The sequence below is a fragment of the Triplophysa rosa genome, linkage group LG10 (genome assembly GCF_024868665.1).
Source record: "Triplophysa rosa linkage group LG10, Trosa_1v2, whole genome shotgun sequence".
Taxonomy (NCBI): domain Eukaryota; kingdom Metazoa; phylum Chordata; class Actinopteri; order Cypriniformes; family Nemacheilidae; genus Triplophysa; species Triplophysa rosa.
In genome coordinates, this window is record NC_079899.1 from 9,654,513 (window position 1) to 9,667,787 (window position 13,275).

The window sequence follows — 13,275 nt, forward strand, 5'->3', positions numbered from 1 at the left end:
AGATTTTGTGGCATTTTATGAAATATAGAAATTTATCATAGATTTTATGCAATCAAACATCAGAAAAATGACACCACCAACCAAAAGAATTGAGGTTCCAGCATTGTATAACTGAATGTTTTTGGTTTAATTAAAATTCTAAGTTTAAGATTATACGTCTTTATATGGGGGGGCCGCAAAGCGATGAACTTAACACAAAGGGGGCCTTACAACGAAAAAGTTTGAGAACCACTGCGTTAGACTATAAGCAAGACTTTTCGTTTGTTTTGACATTTAATTCTGATCTTGGCAGACATAATACATTTAGATTAATTGGTAGGGGAAAAGGAGGCGGGGTGTTTGATGACAATATGTGCAATACATGTGCTTGCACTTGTAGATTGACCTCCTGCGGCACCGCACGGACCACATGACAGTGCTGCGAGAGTGATTCGTGAGTAGGCTGATCCGGATGGCTGGTGATGTGATGTTGCGCAACATCACCGCATGAAGTCCAAAAAGCCGAGCAAAGAGTGTTAGTCGATGCATTGAATAAAACAGCGGCCATGGATGTAAAGAAACAATCTTGCTTGTCAGATTCTCCCAACAAGCAACCATATTTTTTTAATAAGCCCTGCAACCCACGACTTGACAGAAAAAGAAGCCCAAAGTCGAGTATTATAAATGGACATGGCAACTATGCTGCTAACGTTCAACTTCGGTCTGTGCCAAATGGAAAAAAGCATGTCGCGCTGCGCATATCTGGACCGAACAATACACGCACCCGTAAAAAGTGAATTGAACACTACAAATTTTTTTCATGAACCGTTCCATCCCTAACAAAAACATATACGTACTTAAATATTTAGGAAATATTGACGTGTATTTATTTATATTTACCAGTTATTTAAATATACAGTATATTTGTATATAAATGTTTATTCATTTTGATATTTTCTTAAATACTGTATATTACATATATGTGTATGTTTTTATAAATACAAAATTTATATGCACAGACATATGGTATACACACATTACTGTATGTAAACACAAACTTTTATTGTTTTTATAAATACAAAATCACTACGCACAGTACACAGACATACTGTATAGTATGTAAACACAAACTTTTATTCTGGATTATTCTGATTAATCGTTTGACGGCACTAATGCAAAATCTAACCAATTTAAAGGCAAGAAAACATTTAATCCATTAAAAAAATATAAGTGTAATTTTAATCAACGTATTCTAATCAATAGATGGCTTTTTTGTATGTTTGTTTGTTTGTTTATTTGGGTTTTTACTTTATCCATTGGTCAGATTTAGTAATTGTATTGCTGGATTCATTACCCTCAATAGTAGTTTGTATTTCCACGCACCTTGTTTGTTAGTGAAGGTTCAACAGACTACACATAGATGTTTAAAGCAAATGCGTGAGAGAATATCAGCATCATTAAAGGGAAAGTGAAAGCGTCTCAGGGCATTTAGTAGAATCCAACTGAGGTAAAAAAATTCTCATACTATTGGAGACCAACAGTGGTTTGAGCTTGAGCATAAGAACAAATTAAAAGCTGTTTATCTCCAGAAGTGCACACTTGAGAGAAGGAACACACTGAAGGACAGATTTGATGATGTGCTGGGGATTGCCAGATATTTTGAGAGCACAAAGAGCTTTCAATGGTGTTTTCTTTAGAAATCTTTAGAAATGGCTACTTAGCGATCCATATGATCTTTAAAAGCACTCTTAACATTATATCCACAATCTACAGTAAATGTATGTCGTCTGTAGCTTGGCTGGATGAAAACGGCACTACTGTAGGTCTTGGTGTAGTTCGACGCACAGAGGACTCGTTCACAAACTGAGTTTTGATAAATGTGTGCGCTAATGCGTAAATGTAAATTAACTAAAAGTTTGATTTCCAAGACTAAATGGCACGTCAATCAATGCAAGATGTCATGTTACTATATCTCATTAGGTGACTGTTACACGTCCCATTTGACGCATCATTGTGTCGCTTATTCTCTCACTCATTTCCACACATCACATCTGTGTGTATGAAGTCATTTCCCATTCAGGTGGCATTTACCTCCAAATGAAAATAATGCTCGTAATTGTCATAATTTTCCTTAAATCCTCGTTGGGAACAAAAAGCCAAAGCACATGCATAATGGCACATAAACACAGTGCTTAAATATGAGCAGCTTTTTAGAGAGGTGTCTGTCTTCACTGCTCTTATTGTGATATGGCATTATTGTTCTCTTCTTCCATCATTTCATGTAATTACAGCCTCTTTCTCAAAAGACGAGCGGCTCTATAGTGGACTTTCCTCTCTTAACATCAAAAAGCACTACCAGGCCGTAGTTTCTTTTATGTGACATGCATTTCATACATTAGATGTGATTGTACTACAAGATCAAACTATCAGCTGTACTATGTTTAATGGCTCGACATCTCCTATAATACGTTTTGCAAGTTAATTAATCAGTGTCTGAATAATGCATACGAAGTATGTAACCTTAGTCAACAAAGTCTGAGATTGTGCCCTGCGGTGCATTCTTTTTTCCATCTATTCATCTTTTCAGAGGAATTGTTTGGCCGTTATATGCTTGTATTTCTGAAGGAAGAGGTCTCCACATTTTTAAAGGAGCAATTTGATCAAAAACTGCACACCTTAAAAATACTGAGAGCCAAGTATTATTTTTCTGAAAGTGTATTGTAAAATGGTCAAACGTACCAAAAATAGCTTTGTGTGAGAAAATAGTTAAAAATGTTTTCGTCTCACTTTGCACAAAACATTGCCGGTTTACGTGACAAATAATAAATGGTCCAGTTTGTGAAATTTAGCGGCATCTAGCGGTGAGGTTACGAATTGCAACCAACAGCTCACTCCACCCCTCCCTTGCAAAGCACTATGGTGGCTGACACAAACAAAGATTCTTTGCAGAAGGAGATAACGTATTTACGAAACGCGCTCTGTAGAGCAGTTTGTCCATTTAGGGCTACTGTAGAAACATGGCGAATTCCATGCAGGGGGACACGCGGTGTATGTAAATAGAAATAGCTCATTCTAAGGTAATATAAACAACGCTTCATTATGTAGGGTCTTTATACACCTCTGAAGAAAGAGTTATGTACGTATGTGTCATGGCTCTACTTCCTTAGTCATGTTTTTCTTGGTCCTGTAGCAGAGCCATGACAAAGTCTTTGGTTATGTGTGGAGAGAAACATATTGTTGTCCGTTTGACTATAATATACGTTCTCTCCAGTGTCTTGTCATTGGCCCCATTCCTCTCGTTTCCTCGTTATGTTTCCCTGAGTGTTTAATGTCCCACACCTGTCCCATGTCGTTATCCCTCGTTTGTGTTCCTATATTTACCCTCATGTTTCTTTGTCCTGTGCTCGTGTATTGTGTATGTGTTCATGCCGTCGCCCGTGTTCCTGTGTCCTGTGTTGTTTGAGAACTGAGTCTTGTGTTTTTGCTTTAGTTTTATCCTGCCTTGTTTTAGTTTAAGACGTTGTGTCGAGTTCCTTGAGTTTAGTTATTTGTCTTGTTTTCATTTTGCCCCCACGTGGGAAGTCTTTTGTTTTATATATTTCTGAGTTCCGTTTTCCCCATTGAGGGTGTTTTGTTTCTGTTAAATAAATATATCTTTTTGTTAACCCCTTCACTGCCGTGCCTGCGCATTGGGTTCTCTCACCACCACCCTGACAGAATCCACGAACCACAACTGAACCCAGTAGGCAGCAATGGACGTCACAGCTCCCAGGTGGTCATGCACCTCCAACCCGGTGTGGTGGGAGTCAATAGCCTCCCAGTCGCACGCTGGAGGTGGCCCCTTCCCGGCTCAGCGCCATCGTCCACTGCGGGACTACGCTCGGAGGTCGAGGCCAGGAGGGCCTCCGTCCCCGAGGTGCTGGTTTGTGCCTATCTGGTGGCCGGGATGGACAACCCTCCACCTTTTCCGGAGCGGGAGGAGTTTGTTTATCAGCCGTTTCCCCAGTTGGTGGAGCGGCTGCAGCTTCGAGAGGAGCTGGTCCAAGGCTCCTCTCCCAGCTGCCGTCAGGACTCCTCTCATTCCGGTCTGTTGTCTATCCCGGAGGACTATGTTGTGGGCACCCTCACCTTGGGGAACGCCCCACCGCTCTCCTCCTCCCCTGCAGCCTCACCACCCGTCAGCCATGGGGGCAAGCGGGGGAGACGAGAGTCCTGGGGGTCCACCTCCGAAGAGTCCCAGCCGGAGCCAGCCGTACCCGTCACATCCTTTCTTCAGCCGACCACCAGGCGGGTGGCTCGGCTGAAGAAAAAGAGGCAGCGGCGGGCAGCGAGGCCTCTCCTCAGCCGGTGCAGCCGGCGTCCCAGCCGGTGATCCAGCCGGCGTCCAGTCCGGTGCATCCAGCCGGCGTCAGCCGTCCAGTCCGGACTGTCCAGCCGGCGTCAGCCATGTCCAGCCGGCCTTCCAGCCGGCGTCAAGCCTGTCCAGCCGGCCTTCCAGCCGGCGTCAAGCCTGTCCAGCCGGCCTTCCAGCCGGCGTCAAGCCTGTCCAGCCGGCCTTCCAGCCGGCGTCAAGCCCTGTCCAGCCGGCCTTCCAGCCGGCGTCAAGCCCTGTCCAGCCGGCCCTGGGAAACTCGCCAGGGCCAAAGACTGTCCCCCCAGGACTCCCCTAAGTCCCCCAGGACTCGCGCCCTCGAGCGCAGCCGGGGACTGGGACTTCTCCCCACCTCCCTTTTGGACTCCCCCTATGCCTTGTTTTGCCCCACCCCCCCTCCCATGTTTGTTATTTTTTTATGTCGCACCCCACCATTGTCATTTTGTCTGTTCCCTGTCTGTTCCCATGTTTTGTCTGGTTTGTCTTTGTCTCAGTCTGCCTTGTCTTGTCCGTCTACCCCTTGGTGAGCACCTGGAGGTGCTCATTAAAGGGGGGGCTACTTCATGGCTCTGCTTCCTTAGTCATGTTTTTCTTGGTCCTGTAGCAGAGCCATGACAAAGTCTTTGGTTATGTGTGGAGAGAAACATATTGTTGTCCGTTTGACTATAATATACGTTCTCTCCAGTGTCTTGTCATTGGCCCCATTCCTCTCGTTTCCTCGTTATGTTTCCCTGAGTGTTTAATGTCCCACACCTGTCCCATGTCGTTATCCCTCGTTTGTGTTCCTATATTTACCCTCATGTTTCTTTGTCCTGTGCTCGTGTATTGTGTATGTGTTCATGCCGTCGCCCGTGTTCCTGTGTCCTGTGTTGTTTGAGAACTGAGTCTTGTGTTTTTGCTTTAGTTTTATCCTGCCTTGTTTTAGTTTAAGACGTTGTGTCGAGTTCCTTGAGTTTAGTTATTTGTCTTGTTTTCATTTTGCCCCCTCGTGGGAAGTCTTTTGTTTTATATATTTCTGAGTTCCGTTTTCCCCATTGAGGGTGTTTTGTTTCTGTTAAATAAATATATCTGTTAACCCCTTCACTGCCGTTGCCTGCGCTTGGGTTCTTCACCACCTCCCGTGACAGTATGTTATATTGCTTTTCTGTCAATAAATCCTCCTTAATCGTACGCATTGCACCTTTAAGTAAATGACAGAATTTGTATTTTGGGTGCACTGTACCTTTAAGAGAAGACACATTATGGCCTTAGCCTGCTGTGTTTACATTTTATTATTGCTGGCTTTGTTTTAACATGTAGTGCTGCTTCTGGAGCTGTTACACCACGTCTGAGTGTTATCAGACAGCACACAAGCAATGTTACAGCACTCTAGCGGTTTCTCTCCCACTGACATTTGCCGTTCATTCGCATTCACATCAGCATGAGTTTTCTTTTCTGTGGGTCTTTTTATGCATCTTCCGTACACCTTTTCAGTTTCTCTGGCTTCAACCTTTGTTAGGTTGTTGTTCTCTTGTAAAGGACGAATAAAAGCAATCATGCCTTCAATGAAAGAAGGTCAAATTGAATGTGCTTGTAAAAAACTGGCCTTTGACCGACAATATTCAATTGGAAATATGGAAGTGTGTGGCCTGCTTGTGGTTATGCTCATTTTAATGTTGCGTAACGTCTTGTAACATTATTAGGAAGAAACTAAGAGATTATTTTTTTTGCTTCACTGTAATCGTGGCCAAACGAATTCTCGGTGGTATAATATCACAATATCTGTTTAAATGTGTTTTTCATGAACAAATAATGTTATCTGTTAAATTCACCTTTACTTTTGTTTATTTTGTGATTTATCTTTTTTGAGCCAATAAATCATTTAAAAAATTTGAGTGTAAGATTATGTAACCATTGTGACTCCTAATCCAAAATTTCAGAAGGGAGCTGAATTATATACAATATTATCAAAAGTTTAGAATTAACGCAATATCGATTATGATGATTTGTAATATCATGATAATGGCCAATACAGGTATATTATGAAATCCCTATTTGTGACAAATAAAAAAAAAATTCCTAACAAAATTGTTGCTTTTTACTGCATTTTAAGCCTGGCACATGTTACTTTGGACCATGAATATGTGGGTGGAAAGTAGCAATTTGAGAGTGCCCGAACACGACTAATATTCACTTGTGTCCTTTTTCTCTGTAGAGGAAAGACCAGACTGTTCCAAGGCGAGGTGTGAGGTGCAGTTTTCTCCACGATGCCCTGAGGACTCCATTTTAATTGAGGGCTATGCTCCACCGGGTGAATGTTGCCCTCTGCCCAGCCGCTGCGTGTGCAGCCCAGCCGGGTGTTTGCGGAAAGTTTGCCAGCCTGGGCACCTCAACATTCTAGTATCCAAGAGCTCAGGCAAGCCTGGGGAGTGCTGCGACCTCTACGAATGCAAGCCAGGTAATTTTGAGTGGATTGAGTCCAGTGTGACGTTTATTATTTTGTTATGTGTGAATGAACGAAACATTATTCCTGGACTGAAAACATGTTAATTTGGTCATAGGTGCTACTTGGCAAGCTCATGTTTTTCATCAGCAAGTGCAGCCACAAACCAGCACTAACCAGTATGAAAATTCAGGCCTGTCAAAGGTGGTCTTTTTTGTGGCATAAAGGTGTCAGCTTATACAGTATATTTAGAAAGCTTCTTTTGGAAAGAGCGAAAGCTGCATTTCTGGAGTTTTTTGGGCGTCCACACCAGGAAACTGTGGTGATGGATTTTTATATTCTTTTTTCTGCAATGTGTCTGCCTGAAGCAGAGGTAACCACTTGGCTTCAACAAGACATAAATGAAATGAAATTTAATTTGTGGATTTACAATGATTCTTCTTGTCAATTTTGTGATTTGGGAGTTTGCCAAAGCTGTTGAGACATGCTAAAGCCGCAGAGTGTTATTTGAACAGATGTGTATGTAGTTATGCTTTTGGGGACATCTGTTGTCAACATTTAGTCGAATTTTCTATTTTAACCTTTTTACCTTTATAGTTGAATTTTCCATTTTTACTTTTTTATCTTGAAACACGTTCCTCTTGATGTGTATACAGTAAATCATCAGTAGATGTTACTCCAAAGAAAACATTATGGCTTTTAGGGTTGCTCGATTATGACAAAAAATCATAATCACGATTATTTAGGCCAATGTTGAGATCCCGATTATTTAACACGATTACTCATTAACTTTTAAAACAAAATAGAAAAATTAAAAACTTGGCTTTTAAACTGTGAATTCAACTGCAAAATAAATGTAAAGAAATAGCACAGCTGAACCACTGTAAAGGAAAAGGGTGCAGTGTGGATTTATACCACAAAAAAGAGGATCCTTGCTAAATGGAATGCAGCACATTAATCGTTTTACCTCGATTTTTTTGTTATTGTAATTGTTGAAGGCCAAAATGACAATTGCGATTAATTTTACGATTAATTTGCACAGCCCAAATGGTCGTCAGCGCTCGGCTCGGCTAATGTCCGTCCTGTGCACTGTGCACCTTACTGCTGATTGGCTACAAGGTTGTTTTGGTACTCGGCCCGACTTCGTCTAAACAAGCGTAATTCGGAAATTGGACACCCCGCCTTTAAGCAAAAACCTGAATGCCGTTTCATCTTGTCTATTAATATGGCATTGAACTAGATTATGTTTCGTTTTTGCGATTTTAGAATTTTAACCTTGAGCCCAAACTACAAAACAGTTTAATAGTTGTAAACAGTGTGTGTTGTAGCCTAAGGGATTGTATTACTGCACATCATTTGCTTGGATGAGAGTTTGATGAGGTGTGTTAATTGGAGGCTTTGATGAGAAGTGATAAATGTTTTGTCTCTTGTTTTGGGTTCAGTGTTCAGCGTAGACTGCAGTACAGTAGAGTGTCCACCAGTGAAACCTGTCCAGTGTCGAGCCGACAGTTATGAGACTCAGGTCAGACTGACAGCGGATGGCTGCTGCACCCTTCCTACCAGGTTAGCCCAATACACTTGTTTTAAAAGTGATAGTTTACCCAAAAATGAAAATGCTGCCATCATTTACTCTCCCTCGTGTCATTTCAAACTTGTATGACTTTCTTCTGCAGAGCACAAAAGATATTTTGAAGAATGTTGGTAACCAATCACCGGCGGCACCCATTCACTTCTATTGTATGGACACAAAACTAATGCAAGTGAATGGTTGCCATCGCTGTTCAGTTACCAAAATTCTTCAAAATATATTCTTTTGTGTTCACACATATATAATACGTAATGCTGGCAAATTGGTCAAACAACGTAATTGTTCCATGTTGAAACTACTCAGTATTATTTATAAATAATAAAAAGTATAAAGTATAAAGTTTTTAATTAAATTCATAAATAGTTTTTTATTATTATTAATTTATTTATTTATTTTAATTCAGTTTGCCTGTTACACCATAACACTGAGAATTTAAAAATCTCCATTTCATGCTTATATACACTGGGGTGCACATAAGTTTTTCTATCTGGTTCTCAAGAGAGCACCTGGAGATTTGGTTTGGTGCTCACATTGCACATAATGTGACAAATTATATTTACCTATTAAAAATAAAAGTAAAAAAGTAGTTACTTTTTAATGAACAATAAACAAAATAATAAAGTGGGGTAATACTATATTTATATTACTTTAAAGTACACTTAAAATACAATGATAATGTATTTCTTCTTGTTTTTCTTTTTGCATTAGTAAATATTAATTTTCAACACCAATTTTGAAACCTAAAACGACAACCTTTTTGGTTTTTGGCAGGTTGCTGGGAAGTGCACTCGCGAACACACATGGAGACTTGCGTTGCGGAGCTAGGATCGAGTATAGCATAGAGAAACACAAGCTGCGTGCAAGTGTCAAGTTTAAACAGCTTGTCCTTTTAGAAAGTTTAAGAGAAGCGGTGTTTTGGTAGACGTGCAGCGCAGCGCAGTGCAGTTCCAGACATTCACAGAGGCTGCGCGTGCCGCGTGCTTCTCTAGTAACGAAAGCAGAACCAACAAAGGCGGAGCTACCAATACTCCGTTTTTCATCATTTACACCCAGGTCCCGTTTAACACCGGGAACAATCGAGATATCAGTTGTTTTAGCAGCATTCAGTACAAACGGAAATCTTATCCAGTATTACATTTAGTCGGTCTAAAACAGTGATTGTGCATCAAAAGGTTTCAACCATGTCAGTATGCAAATGAGCGTTCTAAACTTATTTACAGAGCGCATTTTTAATTTTGGTCGCGCATGCGCACCTGCGCACCACTTATGTGCATCCCTGTATATACACCACTATGTCTGTCCACAAAAATATTTTTTCCACCAGTACTTTAGGACTGTTTCTCAAGGCCCAGAGCATCGCTATATATATTAATATTGTATTTTTTCAGTACAGAAAATAACAACAGGATGTCAGGAGAGATTGTTTTGTTGTTATGAATTGGGTATGACATGGCCCCCACCAGCATCTCCCTCTTTCTCCCTTCACCACTCAGATGCGAGTGTTTGCCTGGCCTCTGCAGCTTCCCACAGTGCCCAGCGGGGACTTCCCCTCAGGTCATGTCCCATGGAGACGGAACACCTGGGAGGTGCTGTGATGTGTTCCAGTGTGTCAACGGTAAGTTCTGTTTTCTGCACGCGTTAATTAGTGTTTATAAGTATGTGCATTAGAGAGGTTGTCTAGTCAGTTGGCAGAACCCTGTCGCTGCTGTCATAGTGACCACGTTCAGCAACGGATAATTACTCACAAGACACACTCAAAATACACACTTTTAATACATATCTCTCTTTTGTATCTTTAAAAAATCCAGTTACCATTAACTCATGAAGACAGACATATTTCAGATTAATTTTACATTTTAATTTTAAATGCAGTAGTAAACTTTTTTCTATGCAGTGTAAGAATATTAGATTTTTAGGGTGAATAATTTCTGGATTTTTAGGATTTCATATCTTTAAATATTTACTTACTTATGTAAATTTTTGTGTGTATGTAAAAATGAGTTAGCTAACCACAGACAACAAACTAAAATGCTAAAAAAATATATGTTTTATTCTGAACAGCCACAATCACAACAAACATGTATGCATTTGGCAGACGCTTTTAACCAAAGTGACTTACATTGCATTATCCTATACTAGGGCTGTCAACGTTAACGCGTTAACGCATGCGATTAATTTTTTCAAATTAACGCGTGAGAAAATATTTATCGCAATTAACGCAGCATCCGTTTGTTTTGACATCCTTTGTCTAGCGTTACATTATGTAATCACGCTCTTATTCGTGTACAGGCTTTTAAACCACTTAAGCGCGATTTGAAACAGCTGCTTTGAGGCGTTCAATGAAGATAGACTGCTTCTAAACTGTGGGACGCGGCAAAACGCAACGAGAGGTCCAGTCGGGTGTGTACAGTAACGGCTGCGTCGGTGAATCTCTGTCAGACAGCGCATCCGTGTTAAGTTCTCTTTCGTGCTTGAATGGATAAAACCACACAAGATTATGTCAGAAAGCCCGTTTTGTCTAGCATTTTCTTAAGCACAGACTTCAGAGTGTAAAATAAAATCTTAAATGAATGCAAAGAGTTGTGAAAATGGGAGTGCGGTGATGGTCAGATCTGCGTATTGAGACAGCTCTTAAAGGGTCCTCGTTCTTAAACGTGCTGCTGTGACTCCTGTCACTAATGTTAATCAAAGAACAAAATAAAAGAGGAAATCAATGTGATTTTATAGCTTTAATGAGAATTCTTCTGCATTTAATTTATAATTTAGCATTAAAGACTGTAAAGTGTCCTTCAATTTCCTACATGAGCTCTCAATTATACTGTTGAATGGCTATAATTAATGTTAAAATAATCAATTTAATAGAGACATCAGTTACAATACTAATATCAAAATGTTAGCTTTCATAAAATGATGCTGTTAAAGAAATATGTTGTTTCTACATCAATTTGAAGATTAAATGTGAAATTATTAAAATGTAAAAGTATATTTTAAAATATAATTGTTGTGTGGGATTAATCGTGATTAATCACAGAAAAAATGTGTGATTAATCCGATTATTTTTTTTAATCGATTGACAGCACTATCCTATACATTTGTTTCTAAGTATGTGCAATCCCCTGGGTTTGAAACCATGACCTTGGCGTTGTTACACCATGCTTTTACCACTGAGCTAAAGGAAAGCTGTAGTTCAGTGGTAAGCGCTTTGTCCATTATTATTGGTCCAAAATCCTACTTCATAAATGGACCATTCCACCGAAACAGTGCCATTTCTGTCCCTAGGCCATTATATGTATAAAAATGTGTGAATATTCACTTTAAAATGCATTTGATGCATTTGATTAACAAACAAACTGCAAATTTTAAATGTAAATTATAAAACATTATTAAAAACTTCTCGGAACACTTTAAAAACATCATTTATAATGTCCCTCTATCACTATACTTTAACCTTAAAATATAACAATTAAATCCTTCTCAAAAAAGATATTTGTAATATTTTCTATAAAATATTTAGACACATTTTAGTCGGTTTTTACTCAGTCCTGTTACCCTAAGACACCACCCATCCCTCCCTGCCATCAACATTCCACAAGACACGTCTTCAGAAGAAAGTTGCATCATCTGAATCTTCTAACACCTGTAAAAAAAGTGATTTTTTTGAATTTTCTCTTCTTCATATTTTATGATATTTTAGCTATGGATTGTGGCTACAATCCTGTTACCTATATAATGTCTTGGAAGTTATTTGTTTATTTTAAAAATACACATTTTTGGTAAATCTTTTCAATTTGCTCAGTGTCCTCATGCTATTAGCATATTTGCCATGCGTCTATAACAGGGGTTCTCAAACGTTTGCAACTCATTGCCCACCAAGGACTGTTTAAAAACATTCCGAGGACCACATTTCCAAATATGACAGTATGAACACAAAATATTCAAAAAGTACAATTATATACTCTGCTGTTAATCTGTTATGCCACAGTAGCAGACATAGTCAAGTCAGCTATATAGATGAAAACTGTCCTTGTATAATCATAGAAAAGCCTTGGCAGGTTTACTCAGTAACCATTTATTCTTGTAACAGGGTAGGTGTCAGACACACAAGAGGGGAACATTATATTCATTAGCAGAAATGTTCATTCACACCAAGTTACATACTGTAATAATTATCAAATACAATTGGTGTTATGAGATTTGTGAACTGTTTAAAACATCTGAAACTCATTAAAGTCTTACACCCATTTAACAAACTTAAATCATGTCATACATGTTATATGTATTATGTTATTTTTTTACAATTCAACTGGAGATAAACTGGACACATTAGACCACTTCCCACACATCCAAAATTGAGGAAGCCTAACTGGTGTGTCATAGATCAACAACACAGTTTTCATCAACAATCACTTTAGGACCATTAATAAATCCCAACACATTAACATATTTACATGAACTGATTTTGGAGTAGCTCGCAGGAGAAAAACAATATATACTGAGACAAACCTTTATTCATTCCACGAGTTGGCATTCAATGTCATCGCTCATGTCAACAATTCTTCTAGCCACGGTGTCATGGGAAAGTGGTAAGTTACTGACCGAATTTTGGTTACAGCTGCGTCACCCAGTAACTCTCGACACATATCCACAGCGCTTGGCAAAATAAGTTCCTCAGCGATTGTAAAGGCTTTCTTGCTACGAGCAACACGAGCGGCAACCATATAGCTAGCTTTCAATGTGACTTTTGATTGAGTTGTTAACGATGTTATGGCTTTTTGTTGAGCCTGAAAAGCATCTTTTTCCTTAGAAAATATTATTTTGGCTTCTCAACACAGCCCGGGTGGTTTGTGTCAAATGTGTCTGTAACAGTTAGCTATGATGGTTTTAGCACCTCGTTTGACAAACTTTCGCCACATT

The 13,275-nt window shown here is 39.5% G+C and overlaps 1 protein-coding gene across 2 annotated transcripts in view; it reads left to right on the top strand.

Annotated features, from left to right (window-relative positions):
- The window catches only part of crim1 (cysteine rich transmembrane BMP regulator 1 (chordin-like)), a 132,155-nt gene that overhangs the window by 65,810 nt on the left and 53,070 nt on the right, over nucleotides 1-13,275 (top strand). For both annotated transcript variants that reach the window (XM_057343247.1, XM_057343246.1), the window contains exons 3-5: nucleotides 6,546-6,788; nucleotides 8,216-8,336; nucleotides 9,855-9,976. In XM_057343247.1, coding sequence (XP_057199230.1) covers nucleotides 6,546-6,788; nucleotides 8,216-8,336; nucleotides 9,855-9,976 — 486 coding nt within the window. The remainder of the gene's footprint in view (nucleotides 1-6,545; nucleotides 6,789-8,215; nucleotides 8,337-9,854; nucleotides 9,977-13,275) is intronic.